At 40.6% G+C, this 17,271-nt stretch overlaps 1 protein-coding gene across 1 annotated transcript in view; it reads left to right on the top strand.

Annotated features, from left to right (window-relative positions):
- Window positions 1–17,271, top strand: part of LOC140200101 (FRAS1-related extracellular matrix protein 2-like) — a 207,465-nt gene that overhangs the window by 76,376 nt on the left and 113,818 nt on the right. Inside the window, exon 5 of the mRNA XM_072262865.1 lies at window positions 16,897–17,022. Within this exon, the coding sequence (XP_072118966.1) occupies window positions 16,897–17,022 (126 nt within the window). The remainder of the gene's footprint in view (window positions 1–16,896; window positions 17,023–17,271) is intronic.

Genomic DNA, 17,271 nt, shown 5'->3' with positions numbered 1-17,271 from the left:
CTGATCAGTCAGGGCATCAAAGGGTACAGTGAGAAGGCAGGTGTATGGGGTTGAGTGGGATCTGGGATCAGCCACGATGGAATGGTGGAGCAGACTCAATGGGCTGAATGGCCTAATTCTGCTCCTTTGTCTTATGGTCTTATGGAAGAAATAGAGTAGTTCAGGAAGTTAGGTCACTGACACCATCCTAAGGGTTTTATCGGTGACACTCAGATCCCTAAAAAAGAATTTTAAAACTTTAACCTGATCCTTGTATTTTAAGTTAAAGAGTCTCTTGTTTAAAGCCCAGCAAGGGCAAATCAGGTCACTGGCAAGGTTTATATCTGAATCAACATATGAAGGCTACAACCCAATGTCATAATTGGCATGCAATGTAATAGTAACAGAGAGTGAAAAAGAGCATCTGCCTGTGGTATTCCTGGCAGCAAACTGACCAGATAAAGAATTGGCTCATTTGCCACTTCTTGTGATTGAATGGGAGCTGCAGTGCTGTCTGTGGCACAAGAAGAAAGGCTTCAAAATCCAACAAGCACAGTCAAAGCATGCATCTGTAGTACCAGCTGGAAGTTTCAACAACCCGCTTCATTCTCTCCAACTCCCACAACCCCCTCCCCATCCCTCTCCAATTCCATGATCACAGCTTAAAGTTCTGGTTGTATTCTGCTGCCAGAGCGCATCCCCGCAGGGAGAAGCAGCAACTATTGCTGTTTGAAGTCATAGTGTCATTCAACACTGAAGCAAGCTCTTTGGCCCATGCTGTCCCTCAAAGTTAATCCTCTTTGCCAGAAATTGATATGTAATCTTCTATGCTTTAGCAATTGAAGTGGTTATCTAAATACTACTTCAATGTAATGTCAGTATCTGGCTCTATTTCATAAAGTATGTTCTAGATTCTAACCACCTTCCTCTTAGTGTTCCCTTTACCTCCTGTCCGAAACCTGTGCTCTCTAGGTTCCAACACCTTTGCTCAGAGGAAAGGTTTTCCACTATCTGTCCCTCACAACTTTGTGTATGCGTGTCAGCTCACCTCTGTGCTTCAAAGGAAACAAACACAGCCTCTCCTCAAAAAAAGTTAAAACTCTCTATCCTATAACATTCTGATGAATATTCACTACATACCTTCTATTGCAATCATCTTCCTTCCTATAGTGTAGTGACCATTATTGTGCACAATATTCTTCCTGTGAACATAAGAACATATATAAACAACAGGTGTAGGCTGGTTGGCTCTTCAAGCCTGCCCCACTATTCAATCTGAACATGGTTGTTCTGTCCCTGGTCTTGTCTCCTCTTCTGTGCCGGACTCTTATCATCCTTATTTCCCCAATCTTTCAAAGAATTTATCTCTTTCCTTTTTTTAAATACTCTTGATGATCTACCCTGCACAATTCTCCAGAATAGTGACTTCTCGAGGTTGAGCAGAAGTTCCAAAGCATTTCCGTTTTAGACAATAGACAATAGGTGCAGGACTAGGCCATTCAGCCCTTCGAGCCAGCACAACCATTCACTGTGATCATGGCTGAACATCCACAATCAGTACCCCGTTCCTGCCTTCTCCCCATATCCCTTGACTTCGCTATCTTTAAGAGCTCTATCTAACTCTTTCTTGAAAGAATCCAGAGAATTGGCCTCCACTGTCTTCTGAGGCAGAGCATTCCACAGAACCACAACCCTCTGTGTGAAAAAGTTTTTCCTCAACTCCGTTCTAAATGGTCTACCCCTTATTCTTAAACTGTAGCCTCTGGTTCTGGACTCCCCCAACATCAGGAACATGTTTCCTGCCTCTAGCATGTCCAATCCCTTAATAATCTTATATGTTTCAATCAGATCCCCTCTCATCCTTCTAAATTCCAGCGTATACAAGCCCAGTCGCTCCAATCTTTCAACATATGACAGTCCCGCCATCACGGGAATTAACCTCGTGAACCTACGCTGCATTCCCTCAATAGCTAGAATGTCCTTCCTCAAATTTGGAGACCAAAACTGCACACAATACTCCAGGTGTGGTCTCACCAGGGCCCTGTACAAATGCAGAAGGACCTCTTTGCTCCTATACTCAACTCCCCTTGTTATGAAGGCCAACATGCCATTAGCTTTCTTCACTGCCTGCTGTATCTGCATGCTTACTTTCAGTGAGTGATGAACAAGGACACCTAGATCTCGTCATACTTCCCCTTTTCCTAACTTGACTCCATTCATATAGTGATCTGCCTTCCTGTTCTGGCCACCAAAGTGGATAACCTCACATTTATCCACATTAAACTGCATCTGCCATGCATCTACCCACTCACCCAACCTGTCCAAGTCACCCTGCATTCTCTTTTCTTTCTTTTTAAATCTTTTTATTGAATAAGTATACAAAAAGGTAAGCCATAGGCACTAATACACTGTTAGAATATAATAAAATTACAGGAGATATTAATACAAAAAAATGATACAAACAATGTAATTTAAACATAACATACTAAGGTAACATAATAGTATACTAATTTTTATATATATATATCAATAGAGAAAAGGAAAAAAAAACCCCAAAAAAACCACCGTGCAACTAACTAAAGGCAAAGCAAAGCAATGGGCTAACTCGAAAAAGAGGGAAAAAAGGTGAGTTTAGAGAGTTAGTACGGACCGAGGCCACAGGAGAATGATATAACAGTTTGATCCAGGATATAAATTTCGAGCTAAAATTAAACGTTTCAAGCACCTTAAATAAGTAAGGCCATTCTACTCTATCAAAAGCTTTCTCAGCATCTAAAGAGATAACACACTCAGGAACATTTTGTGAGGGGGTATAAACAATATTTAACAGTGTGCGAATGTTATAAAAAGAGTAACGACCTTTAATAAAACCCGTTTGGTCTTCCGAAATAATAAAAGGAAGTACTTTTTCTAATCTGTTTGCTAATAATTTAGAAAAAACTTTAGAATCAACATTTAATAAAGATATTGGTCTATAAGATGCACATTGAGCAGGATCTTTATCTTTCTTTAATATTAGAGAGATTGACGCTCTATTGAAAGATTCGGGAAGTTTACCAAGTTTTAATGAAGCCTCAAAAACCCTACAGAGCCAAGGGATAAATGAAGGTGCAAAACATTTATAAAATTCTACGGTAAACCCATCAGGGCCAGGAGCTTTCCCCAAATTCATAGAGGAAATAACATTCTTAATCTCATCAGTGGTAATGGGAGTATCTAACATAGAAGACATATCCTGTGAAATCTCAGGGAAGTCTAGGTTATCTAAAAAATCATTCATATATTTAGAGTCTTGAGGAGACTCTGATTGATATAAGGAAGAATAAAAATCACAGAAGGTTTGATTAATCCCCGCATGATCAAGTATCAGTCGGTCATTTTGATTATAAATCTGATTAATTTGAGATTTAGCATAATTAGACTCCAATTGGTTAGCCAGCAGTTTGCCAATTTTGTCACTGTGTACTTAAAATTCACTTCGTTTTCTTTAATTGGTTTACAATCGAGGACGAAAGTAATAAACTGTGTTCCATTTGAAGTTCAGTTCTTTGTTTATATAACTCCTCAGAGGGAGCTGTAACATATTTCTTATCAATTTCCTTAATCTTGTCCACAATTACCAACTCCTCCTGCTTCAGCTTCTTCCTCAAAGCAGCAGAATACGAGATAATCTGACCACGAATATAAGCTTTAAAAGTATCCCAAAGAATGTTCACAGAAATATCCTCTGTATAGTTGATTGTAAAAAAAAAGATCAATCTGTTCATTCATAAAGTTAACAAAGTCCAAGTCCTGAAGCAACAGCGAATTAAAACACCATTGTCTATTATTTTGTGTATTGGCCTGAATTTTAATAGAAAGCTTAAGTGGAGCATGATCCGAAATGGTTATAGAGTCATAATCACATTTAATCACTGAAGAAATAAGATGAGAGTCAATAAAGAAATAATCAATTCTTGAATAGGAATGATGAACATGTGAAAAAAAAGAAAAATCTTTTTCCTGAGGATACAAAAAACGCCAAATGTCCGTCGACCCAGAATCAGAGAGGAATGAATTAATCAAGGTTGCAGATTTATTAGCTAAGGTCCGTAGAGGAGCCGAACGGTCCAAAGCTGGAGATAAACAGGTATTAAGATCTCCGCCCTAGATCAATGAAAACTCATTCAAGTTCGGGAACTGATTGAATAATGATTTATAAAATTCCGGACAGTCCATATTAGGAGCATAAACATTAACCAAAACTACCTTTTTATTAAATAGTAGACCACTAACCAGTAGAAATCTACCATTCGGATCAGAAATAATATCATGTTGTATAAAAGTAACCGAGGAGTCTACAAAAATAGAGACGCCTCGAATCTTAGCGTTGGAGTTTGAATGAAACTGATGTTCCTTCCAGAATTTAAAAAAACGTAGTCTGTCCCCCCTCCGCACATGGGTCTCTTGTAAAAATAAAATTTGTGCTTTAAGTCTCCGGAACACTTTAAAAAGTTTTTTTCCTTTTAATAGGATGATTAAGACCTTTAGTATTCCAGGAGACAAAATTAATAATAGACTCCATAAACCCTAAAGTCAACCCGCAACAAGGAGGATTGACGATAGGCTCGACCCACGAACCCGGAAAGGGAACAGAACAAATAAGAGATACCGGGAAAGAGAACGCAACCAATACTTCAATAGTGTACATAGCCCAAGAAGAAAGAAACTAAAACGTGAAGCCCCTCCCACCACCCCCCACCCCATGACCCCATGGCTAAATCTAACACAGACCAGCCAGAAAGAAGCAAGCATTAAAACTACCCCCATGACTTCCGGTATACGCTCCCTATCAAAAGTGTAAATATAAAAAAGATCAGCTAGTTATAAAACAGTAAAAGAATAAAAAAAAGGTAAATCAATTAAAACAAACATTTAATATAACAGAGAAAAAGCCAGAAAATATAAAAAAAACCGCAACAAACCCCAGACCCTATGAGTAAACAAAAAAAGAAATGAAATTATTAACATAAACTAGTTATGAAAACCTACAAAAAGAAGTAGATTTAAAAACTACAAAATTTAAGCTCTCAAAGGAAATACGTAGAATGACGGTGAGGGAATAACCACCCAGAATCCCCTGGGAAAAAGAAAGGAATGACGCAGATAAAAAGAAAGTTTAGCAACCATATTAATTAATTCAAAAATAAACTTTTCTGCCCATATAAGGCAAAAAAAAAATTAAGACTGACAAATTCACAACCTCCGATCAAACGGAGATAGCTAAAAATTACGATTAAGATGTTGAAGGTGAAGATTGATCCAGATAACTCTGGGCATCCGATGGAGATTCAAAAAAACGGAGGAGTCCATCCAACGTACGAATCCTTAGACGTGCAGGGTAAAGCATCGCTGGTTTTAAATCCATCTTGTAGAGTTCCGACATCACAGATCTGTAACGAACCCATTGATCCCGAATTGGTTTACTGAAATCCTCCACGAATCGGAACTTAAGATCCAAAAAATCAATGTAACCTTTAGATCGAACGAAACGAAACAGTTTCTCCTTGTCTTGAAAGTAATGAAAGCGTAAGATGACATGTCGAGGTTTACCTAACTTAGACGAGTATGATGGAACTCTGTGAACGCGATCCAATAACGGTGGTTGGTCAGGAAATACAGTAGGAAATGCATCTTTTAAAAGTTGAGAAAAATACTTCATAGGGTTATCAGATTCAACAGCTTCACGCACCCCAATCATTCGAAGATTCTGCCGTCGCATTCTGGATTCTAAGTCAGAGTTTTTAAAGGTCAGAAAGTCAAGGTTCTTCTTCATTACATTAATTGTTTCTTCGATTTTCTCCATCTTAACACAAACAACAGGAATTCTGCAGATGCTGGAAATTCAAGCAACACACATCAAAGTTGCTGGTGAACGCAGCAGGCCAGGCAGCATCTGTAGGAAGAGGTGTAGTCGACGTTTCAGGCGGAGACCCTGAAGAAGGGTCTTGGCCTGAAACATCGACTGCACCTCTTCCTACAGATGCTGCCTGGCCTGCTGCGTTCACCAGCAACTTTGATGTGTGTTTCTCCATCTTAAGTTCATTTTGTTGCGTGGATTTTTGAAGATCAAATATAGCCGACTGATGTTCCGTAATAGATGTTTGTATCTTATCGATTGAATTGGCAATTTTCTGGAAATTAATTGAAATTTCCGCACGAATCAGCTCCGTAACAGAGGTTGAAATTTCCCTTTGAATTAGCTCCGATATAGCTTTCAAAGTCAACGGTGGTTCAGTCGGAGGAAAATCAGTACCTTTCGGTCTAACCGGAGGTTTGCCGTTCTTCCCGTTTTTTTCCATTCTTAGACATAGCAGACCTTAAACGCATCCGATTATCAAAGAGCCCAATTTATTTCAAAATGTTGTAAAAGTCGATACCTTAATGGTTAATTAAAATATAGCTGATCATAAGAAAAAAAACTCAGAGGTAATGGAGCGCGTCAAGAACACGACTTCACTCCATGAGCTCTACCGGAAGTCTCCCCCCTGCATTCTCATAAGAAGTTTTATGACTTACCTTGTAACAATCCCACTTTGTTTGAGATTTTTCCCGCTATTGGAAACATCTTAAAACACACCTTGTCATGGCTAGTAAGAATCTTATTATCTCAGTCTTCCAAAGTCCAACAAATATAAATCTACTTTCTTTAACTTAACCAACTGCAGTGGCCTAACCAATATTATATAAAATTCTACGATTACCTTCCTGCACATAAGCAATGCTGTGGCTCTCAAAGCCCTGCATACCTTCTATCCTCCTGTGCTGAAGGATCCTTGAATTTGTACAGGCAGTGGCCCTACCATTCACAGTATATCCTATTGTTATTAGACCTCCTATGGTGTATCACCTCACATTTATCAGGATAAAATCCTATCTGCCTTTTGTCTGCCCACTTCACCAACAGACCAATAATACCTTGTAGCCTACAATATAACATTTTGTCTTATAGAGCTATAGAGCTCTGCAGCACAGAAATGGGTCTGAGGTGTCACCTCATCAAGTTCTGAGGATTTATCCACCCTAGCTTACTGATTCTACCTTCTGCATTCACATCCAGATCCTTAACCTACATAACAGACAGTAACGTCCTCACGTCAGATCTGTGCGGCACCATTAGTCACAGACTTTCAATCTCAAAATTCAATCCAGAACCTCCACCAGCACCCTATTGCATCCCATTATCAAGCCTATTCGGTTTCAATATGGTAATTTGTCTTGGTCCATATGGACTACATCAACAGCATTGCCTCATCAGTACATTTTGTCACCTCTTTGGAATAGTCAGTCCAATTGGTTAGATTCCCCGACCCCAGTGAAGCCATTACATCTTCAGATTCAGATTTATTTATCACATGTACATTGAAATATACAATGACATGTGTTTGGAAATCCCTGCCTTTCCAACTGAACATTAATATTGTATGTAATCATCGTTACTGGAGTTTGAGCTGTGCCTCGCCACACAGTCATGGGTGTAGAGATAATAGAGCAGTGGGCTAAGCACACATCCTTGAGCTACACCAGTGTCGATTGTCAGTGAGGAGGAAATGTTATATCAGTTTAAGATGGCACTGGTGAAGCTCAGTGACTACTTGCTGGTGGCAAATAAAACAAAGGAAACAACTAAATACTTTATTAATCACACTTTTTCTGGTAAACAATCACTGCAAACAAAAACCTCTAACTTCCCTGTTGGCATCGAGCTTTTGAGCTGCCTGTCTGACCTGGCATCTTGCAGTGTGAACTGAAGTCTTGAAAGTGCAGGAGATGGTGTACTTGGGCCAAATCGAGGCGGTGGGGTATGGGCCAGAGAGCAGAAAATGAGCCATTATGTGGCCATTGTTGGAGCAGACTCAGAGGCAATTTGATACAGCAGAGGCATAGTGAGCGCAGGCAACGGGAAGCCTGGGCCCAAGTGCGAGGAGGGACCTGAGGTTTGATTGATTTAAGTGCCAAACTGAATTGGAAAGGTCGGGTATGAGCTGAATGGAAACGGCAGGGCTTGAGCCTGAGAGCGTATCGAAGTAGTAGGGCCCAGGTCCAAGCACAAGGATTGATCTGAGGTTTGGATGATTTAATCATTAGGCCAGATTGAAAAGATCAGACTTTCAGGGGCAAAGGTGAGGGACAGGCCAGTTCACCTCGCTGATCCACAAGGTTCACTTGTCTGCAACTAACAGGCTTCTGTATCGGCTGCAGTGATGCCTGACCGTGGACTCCGGCAAACTTCAGTTCTGAACACTGTTTTCTTTCTTCTAGTGTTTGCACAATCTGTTTGTTTTTCCTCTCTGCACATTGGATGTTCAACGGTCTTCTTTTGTTTCAATGGGTTCTGTTGGGTTTCTTTGTTTTGTGGCTGCCTGTAAGGAGATGAATCTCAAGGTTATATGAAGTACATATACTTTAAAATGTACTTTGAACTTTGGAATTATATTTCTGATCCGCACTGACTATGGCCTCCCGGTGAGAAAGTCTAGGATCCAGTTGTAGAGGAATGTCCAGAGACCTGGATTTTGGAGCTAGTTGATTAGAACTGAGGGTATAATTGTGTTGAATGTTGAGCTGTAATCAATAAACAGCAACTTGACGTAGGTATTGCTATTGTCCAGGTGATCCAGGGCCAAGTTGAGAGCCAATGAGATTGCATTGCTGTAGACCTACTGTGCTGATAGGCACATTACAGCGGTCCAGGTCCTTGCTCAGGTAGGAGTTGATTCTGGCCATAACTGACCTCTCAAAGTAGATGTAAATGCAACTGTTGTAAGGTTTAAATAAAAACAGAAAATGTTGAAAATATTCAAGAAGTCAGGCAGCAGCTAGAAACAGAAAGAGAATTAATGTTTTAGGTTAAAACAAATCATTCAAAATGTAAATTCTGATCCACCCTACAAAGATATTTCTTAAATACAGGAGGTACAGTACATAATACTGTACTGAGTGTATTTCTGTATGTTCATGGTATTGTGATGCTGTGGGTCATTCACTTCAATGTTTGATGTGTTGTACCTTCAGAGATGTTCTTCTTACACCTGTTGTAACATGTTTATTTGAATTAGTCGCCATCCTGTCAGCCTGAGCCAGTCTAGCCATTCTCCTCTGACCTCTCTCATTAACAAGGCATTTTGGACTACAGATGTTGCCTTTTTTTTGTTTTTTGAATCATTCTCTGAAAACAGTAGAGACTCCTGTGCATGAAAATACCAGGAAATCAACAGTTCCTGAGATACTCAAACCACCCTGTCTGGCACCTACAATCATTCCATGGACAAAGTCACTTGGATCACTTTTCTTCCCTATTCTAATGTTAGGCCTGAACAACTGAACCTCTTGACCATTTCTACATGCTTTTATAATTGAGTTGCTGCCACATGATTGGCCAAATAGTTATTTGGATTAATGAGCAGGTGTATAGGTGTACCTAATAAAGTGAGCAGTGAGTGTAAATACACTTCCTACATGCAACACTTAAAGTGTTGTATCTAGAAAGCTGCCATTCATAGATGAAAAACAACTGCTAGTAATTCTGTAGTGAGCTTATGTTTTATGGAGTAAAGTGTCCCTGTTGAATGCTGAAAGGAAAAAAAAAGAGCTTTCAAGTAGTGGTGCTATACTGGAGGTGCTGGAAATGACAAAGAATTATTTATCGGATGTGGAGCCCACTGGTGTGGAAGATGAGGTCAGAATTTTGATAAGCACCATGAAATCCTCTGTCAGCTACAGGGGAAGAGAAACGTTGATTGAAGGTAAAGAAGTGTCCCAGGCTATTCCCATTGTCCCAGTGATCAAGAAAGGAAGGCCGGAGCTGTTTGCATATGTGGGGATTCCAAGGTGCTGCGTGTGTGCAGTATCCCCTACCATGACATTTTTGCATCTTTGGTGGGCAGGGAGAGGTTTTCAAATATTGACTTGTCACAAGCCTATCTGCAAATGGAGATTGAGGAGACAAAGCAGGAAGTTCCTCACAATCAACACTCACAAGGGACTGTTCCAATATAATCATCTCGTCCTTGGTGTCACATCAGCTCCAGCAATTTGGCAAAGGGCAATGGACCAAGTGAGGATGAGAGGTGACCTGATAGAGGTGTACAAGATAATGAGAGGCATTGATTGTGTGGATAGTCGGAGACTTTTTCCCAGAGCTAAAATGGCTAGCACGAGAGGGCATAGTTTTAAGGTGCTTGGAAGTAAGTACAGAGGAGATGTCAGGGATAAGTTTTTTACATAGAGAGTGGTGAATGTGTGGAATGGGCTGCTGGCAGTGGTGGTGGAGGCGGAAATGATAGGGTCCTGGATAGGTACATGGAGCTTAGAAAAATAGAGGGCAATGGGTAAGCCTAGGTAGTTCTGGGGTAAGGATATGTTCGGCACAGCTTTGTGGGCCGAAGGGCCTTTATTGTGCTATAGGTTTTCTATGTTTCTATGTAAGTTCTCCAAAATATCCCAGGAACACAATGTTATCTTGATAACATCATCGTGGCTGGCAAAAATGATGAAGACCATAGGACATAGAAGCAGAATTAGGCCATTTGGCCCATCGAGGCTGCTTCACCACTCAATCATGGCTGAATCCCTATCTCCCTTCTTCAGCCCCACTCCCCGGCCTTCTCTCCATGATCTTTGATGCCATGTCCAATCAAGAACCTATCAATCTCTGCCTTAAATACACCCAACGACCTGGTCTCCACAGCTGTTTTAAATGGATGCCATTCAATGCTGAGGTTCTTCCCTCTTGTCTTCGACTCCCCCACCATGGGAAACATCCTTTTCACATCTACTCTGTCTAGGCCTTTCAACATTCAAAAGGTTTGAATCAGAATTCCCCCCCCCCCCATCCTCCTAAATTCCAGCAAGTACAGACCCAGAGCTATCAAACGTTCCTTGTATGATAACCCTTTCATTCCCAGAATCATACTTATGAACCTCCTCTGAACCCTCTCCAATGCCAGCACATCTTAGATGAGGAGCCTAAAACTGTTCACAATATTCAAGGTGAGGCCTCACCAGTGCCTTATGAGGCCTCAGCATCGCATCCCTGCTCTTATATTCTAGACCTGTTGAAATGAATGCTAACATTGGATTTGCCTTCCTCACCATCGACTCAACCTGCAAGTTAACTTTTAGGGTTTTCTGCATAATAGCTCCCAAGTTCCTTTGCATCTCAGATACAACTGCTCTGGGTGACTTATTTACCCTTAGATTTTTCAGTTTTTTGAGCACCTTCTCTCTTGTAATAGTAACTGCACTCACTTCTCTTCCCTCTCACACGACAACATCTGGCACACAGTGACTTCTACAGTGAAGACTGATGCAAGCTACTTATTTAGTTCATGTACCATCTTCTTGTCCCCATTATTATTTCTTCAGCCTCATTTTCTAGTGGTCCTATAACCACTTTCATCTCTCTTTTATTTTTCACATACTTGAAAAAGCTTTTACTATCCACTTTGATATTGTCAGGCAGCTTGCTTTCATATTTCATCTTTTCCCTCCTGATGATTCCTTTAGCTGCTCTCTGTAGGAGAGCTTCCCAATCCTCTGTCATGCCCTCTCTTTTGCTTTTACATTAGCTTTGACTTCCCTTGTCAGCCACAGTTCTACTATTTTGCCCTTTGAGTATTTCTTTGTTTTGGGAATACATCTATCTTGCATCTTTCTCATTTTCCCCAGGAACTCACGCCATTGCTGTTTGCTGTCATCCCTGTCAGTATTTCTTCCAATTTACGTTGGCCAGCTCCTCTCTCATATCACTGTAATTTCCTTTACTCCACTGAAATACTCCTACGTCAGACTTTACTTTCTCCCTATCAAATTTCAAGTTGAATTCGATTATATTGTGATAACTGTCTCTTAAGGGTTCCTTTACTTTAAGCTCCCTAATCACCTCCAGTTCAACGCATAATACCCAATCCAATATAGTTGATTTCCTAGTAGGCTTAACACAAACTGCTGTAAAAAGCCATCTTGTAGAAATTCAACAAACTCACTCTCTTGAGATCCATTATCAACCTGATTTTCCCAATTGATCTGCATGTTAAAATCTCCCATGGCTATCATACTATTGCCCTTTTGACATGCCTTTTCTATTTCCCATTGTAATCTGTCGTCCACATCCCAGCAGCTGTTGAGAGGCCTATATATACTGTAAATGCCATTAGGGTCCTTTTACCCTTGTAGTTTTTTAACTCAACCTACAAGAATTCAACATCTTCTGATCCTATGTCACACCTTTCTACTGATCTGATACCATTCTTTACCAGCAGAGCCACACCACCCCTCTGCTTACCTTCCTATCCTTCCAATAAAATATGTAACCTTAACATTCAGTTCCCAACTACAATCTTCCTTCAGCCATAGTTTAGTGATGGCCACAACATCTTACCTGAAAATCAATTCTGTAATAGTGCAACAAGGTCATCCACCTTATTTCTTATACTCCGTGCATTGAAATATAACACTTTGAGTTCTGTATTTGCTAATCTTTATGATTCTGCATCCCTAATGCACTGGTACTCACCCTGCTGGCTGCAATTTTGTCCTATTATTTGCCCTGCCCTTCCTGACAGTCTGATTGCGCGCTTATTTTGCTTTTGTACCATCTGTCCTATCCTGAGTCTTTTCACTCTGGTTCCTGGGTAAAGAGCACCTCCAGAACCTTGGCAAAGTGTTTACCAGGCTGAGCGAATATGGTCTGCATGCAAAGAGAGAGAAATGTGAGTTTTTCAAGAACGAAATCATATTATAGACATGTCATTGACAAGCATGGCTTACGTAAGTCACAAGAGAAAATTGAAACAGTCCTTCAAGCACCCCAACTGGAAAATGTGTCACAATTTAGGTCATACTTGGGCCATGTAAACATTGCTATAGTGGTGCATCCATTGAACGCACTGTTAGAGACAGGAACAAAGTTGGAATGATCAGAAAGGTATGAAAAGGTATTCAAGGAAACTAATAATTTTGTCCTATTATTTGAAGAGACTAATAACATCCGATGAACTGCTCACCCATTATGACTCACCCTGCCCATCAGACTGGTGTGTGATTCATCCCTTTATGGCATTGGGGCCATTTTGTCACAAATTATGGAAGATGGATCTGAATATCCGATTGCATTTGCTTCAAGATCACTGACAAGCGTAGAATGCACAGATCGACCGAGAGACCTTTAGTCTAGTATGGGTAATAAAGAAGTTCCACCACTATCTCTATGGAGAAAAGTTCACACTAGTGTCAAATCACCAGCCCCTTGTGTCTAGTTTCAATCCCAGGAAGGGAATTTCAGTGATGACTGCTACCCAGTTACAACATTGGGCACTATTCCTGGGAGTCCACACTCATGACATAGAGTTCAAGGGTAACAAACAACACTGATGGCTTCTCACATCTTCCACCATTGGCAACTGAACAAAAATCTTCATACTGTGACCCAGCAGAAGTGTTCCACACTGCATTGGTGGACCAGTTGCCGGTAACAAATTCTGAAATATAGAGAGAAATAAGGAATGTCCCGACATTGTCAGAAGTCTATGAAATCACCATGTAAGGATGGCCAGCTCATGGTAACCCCATGTTTCCAGAGTTCTCAGTGAGATGAGACCAACTGTCTGTATGTCAAAGAACGCTGATGTGTGGATCTCATGTTGTGGTTCCCTGGAAATTGTGCAGCAGAGTGTTAGAAAATCTGCATGAAGGGCACCTGGGTACAGTCAAGATGAAGAGTCTCACCTGGCTGGGAATAGATAAACAAATTGAAGACTTGGCCAAAAGCTGTTCAGGATGCCAAAAAGTTCAAAATGCACCCCCACAGGCACCATTACACCCGTGAGAGTGGCCATCTTCACCATGGCAAAGAGTACATATTGACTTTGCTGGGCCATTCATGGACTTCATGTTTCTGATTGCTGTGGATGGTCATTCAAAGTGGCCGGAGATCATTCCAATGAAGTCAACCACATCGTAGACCTCCTGAAACCAGACCTCTGGAGGGAAGTACAGAATAAACAGTTCAGCCAGTTGCCAAGTGAAGCAGCAAGGAGCTTTGAGATTGGACACGAAATCCTAGTGTGTGATTACCGAGAAGACAAGCAAACACCCTACAAGAATTGGACCACTGATGTACACAGTGGATGTTGGAGATCAGACATGGAGACATCATGTGGACCAGATACTGGATGCTCAACCGAAGAACACACCTGAGTCGACTGCATTCAACAAAATGGACACATTGCAATCACCAGACCTACCTCTTAATGATACTTACCTCTTACCTCTACCTCTCACTGACTACAACGTGACACCCAGAAACCAAGTGCATTATCTTAACAAGACACCTGCCAAACCTGATGCCACCCCACAGGTTTAGAGGTGCTATCCTGAAAGAAACAGAGCGCCACCCAAAAGACCTTTAGAACTGTGAAGTTAGTTATGGACTGTTATTGTAAAAGCATATGGGCTTATGAAAGGGAAATGGAATGTTTTGTACATATACAGTTTTATGTTGCATTAATCTCAAGGGGGAGGATGTGTAATTTATGGATCTATTTCTTTTAGAGAAATGACACCCCCCCGCCCCCCAGCACTATGTATGCTTGCACTGTTCTCTCATTCTCTCTCGTTGCAATGTGAATACACCAGTTAAGGCCATTTCCCGTGTGTATGCTTTTATTTAATTGCTATGTAGTTGTGCACAGACACAACAGGGTTAGCAGGCTCTGAGGAACCAGCCATCCTCAGGTCAGCAAGACCCAGTCCCTGGCCAGAAGTCCACACAGGCAGGCGTCACGAGGGCTGGTGCCCTCCAGGCCACCAGGGTTTGAGGTCCGTGTGAGTCTGGAAGTCGAGGCTCAAAGCTCAAACCCATTGATTGGCAAGCTCTGTGGTTGATACCCTGAGGTTTGTGAAGTCCATAGTACGAGTCCTGATACCTGAGAGTCCAGGCCTGAGGACTGGAGGATGGGAAAAGGGCTTGTTTTGCTGTTGTTGTTTGTTTTTGTTTTTGTAGTTGTTTCTGCTGCTAGTGTTGTTCTTGTGAACATTGTGAGCACGCTACGTTGCTGCTGGAATGCATGGTGACACTTGCAGGCCGTCCCCAGCACATCCTAAGGTTGTGTTGGTTGTTAACACAAATGACATATTTCATGGTGTGTTTTAGGATGCATGGGATAAGTAAATGTGAATCTGAGACACGAGTATGGAAAGTGGCACCGACGGAATAGGTGTGAGGAAATGGAGAGACTGGGAGAATTCCATGGAGATCTTACAGAAAATAGGGTATTAGAAGTACAGTCGAGTTAATTGTGCGAGTTTATTGTACATTTTAGTCACTATCTGTCCCCTGAAATGTAGGTAGAAAGCAGAAGCTAGAGACGAATAACTTGAACCTGATGAAAGGGTGGAAATTATCAGAAGATTTGATCAGTTTTTTTTTGTTTGGTTATGAGTATAAAAATTCAGAATTTAATTTTTTCCAGCAATATAAACAACTTTAAAATTGATCTTTTAGTTTTGATACCCTTTGGAACAGACACATTTTTATTGTCTTCATTGCTATACAGACATACAAAAATTTCACCAGCTGTTCAGTAACCTGAATTTTATAACGTGTGACTTGTAAAATTTCTTAGTCTTGCAGGTGTAACCAACTAGCTAAAAAACTGAAAAGATTCTTTTTTAAAAAAAAGTAGTCTTTCAAGTTACTTTGATTAATATAACAAAAACTATAATTATCTCTTGTGTTTATATAAATGTGTCAATTGCAAAGCACCCCCAAATATTTAGTTTATTCTGATGTGCAGTGTCAGGATTAATCAGGATTTGGGATTGGAAGGATTCCTTTGATAATTTGCCAGAAGCCTCTGTGTGCATGTGCACGTGTGTGTTTCTGGAACAAAAGCAAGCATACTTTCCACCGTGGGAGGTGCACAAGTGAGGCTGCCAGCTAGCACTAAAAGTTAAGTGAAGGTCATTAAATAAATACTGTAAGTATATTTTATAAAGGTTTGGTCAATGCACATTTCTTGACTTTGGAGTGGTTAGTTCATAATTCTCCCAATATAAAAGTCTTTAGAAAACTGGTTAAACAAACTGATATCCATTAATGTCTCTGGAAGCTATAAATGTGAATAGGTTCTCACTGCACCTTTCATTATATAGATAGAAATAGAATCTCACAGAATGTCAAAGCATCATTTTTATCCTGTTATAGACACAGTAAAACTCCAAAATCCTGCTGCCACAGTGTTCAGAGATCCTGATATTTCTGCATCTCCACATTGGGTGTTGTACCCTGCATTTCCTTTAAAATCACCAGGGCCCTGTTTTCACATCCCCTTGAAATTCACTGAGGTCCCATTTCCCATGCTCCTTTTAAATTTATCCAGGTCCCAATTCCCAGGCTCCCTTTATACTTACCCGAGCTTGTTTCCAACATTTCTTTTAAACACACCGGAGCTTGTTCTCTGGATACCTTTAAACTCAGCAGGTCTCATTTTGAGATACCGCCTTCAAAACTCACAGGGCCCTATTTCCCTGGCTCTATTTAAACTCACAGGGCCCCTTTTCCCATGCTCCCTTTAAACTCGGTGAGTCCCTTTTCTCATTCTCACTTTAATTTCATCAGGTTGGTTTTTTGCTCTATTGTTTAAAATCTTCAGAAAAGTGTATTAAAAGTGTGTTAAAATATTAAAACAAGTACCCCCCAGGTAATCTGGAAAATCTACTGTTCTAATGCCACCAAATTCCTAAGAGTGCCAGATTTTCAGAGTTGTACTGTAACCAATTTCTGTACAGGTGTGTAAAGTCCAGTATGCTGGATGAATTAATCACATCCATTCACTTTTGTTTCCCCTTAAAAATAACCTATATTTTTCTCTCCAGAGTCAACCGTCTTCATCCCCCAATCCTCCTATGCCATTGATGAAGATGTCGGTGAATTGTTGATTCCTGTGGTGAGAACAGGAGATATAAGTCAAGAGCTGATGGTTATGTGTTTCACTCAACAAGGTAAGAGGATAAGTTGCTACAAATAATCTAGTTATCACTGTTTTTGCAATCTGTAGCGAATTTTATTTCTCCATTGGAATGTTCTGGGGTCAAAAATATTTGTTTATTTATTTATTGAGATACAGTGTGGAACTGGCCTTCCTGGCCCTTCGAGTCACGCCAATCAGCAATCCCATTATGCCCAACTTTTTTCCGCTACCTGCTTTTCCAATACTCTGTGCAGCCAAAATCTGTTCCCAGCACCGCCTG

This window comes from Mobula birostris, chromosome 7 (assembly GCF_030028105.1).
Source record: "Mobula birostris isolate sMobBir1 chromosome 7, sMobBir1.hap1, whole genome shotgun sequence".
In the NCBI taxonomy this organism is placed as follows: Eukaryota; Metazoa; Chordata; class Chondrichthyes; order Myliobatiformes; family Myliobatidae; genus Mobula; species Mobula birostris.
Note: the sequence above shows the minus strand (reverse complement) of the source record. Positions and strands in the feature narration are given on the sequence as shown.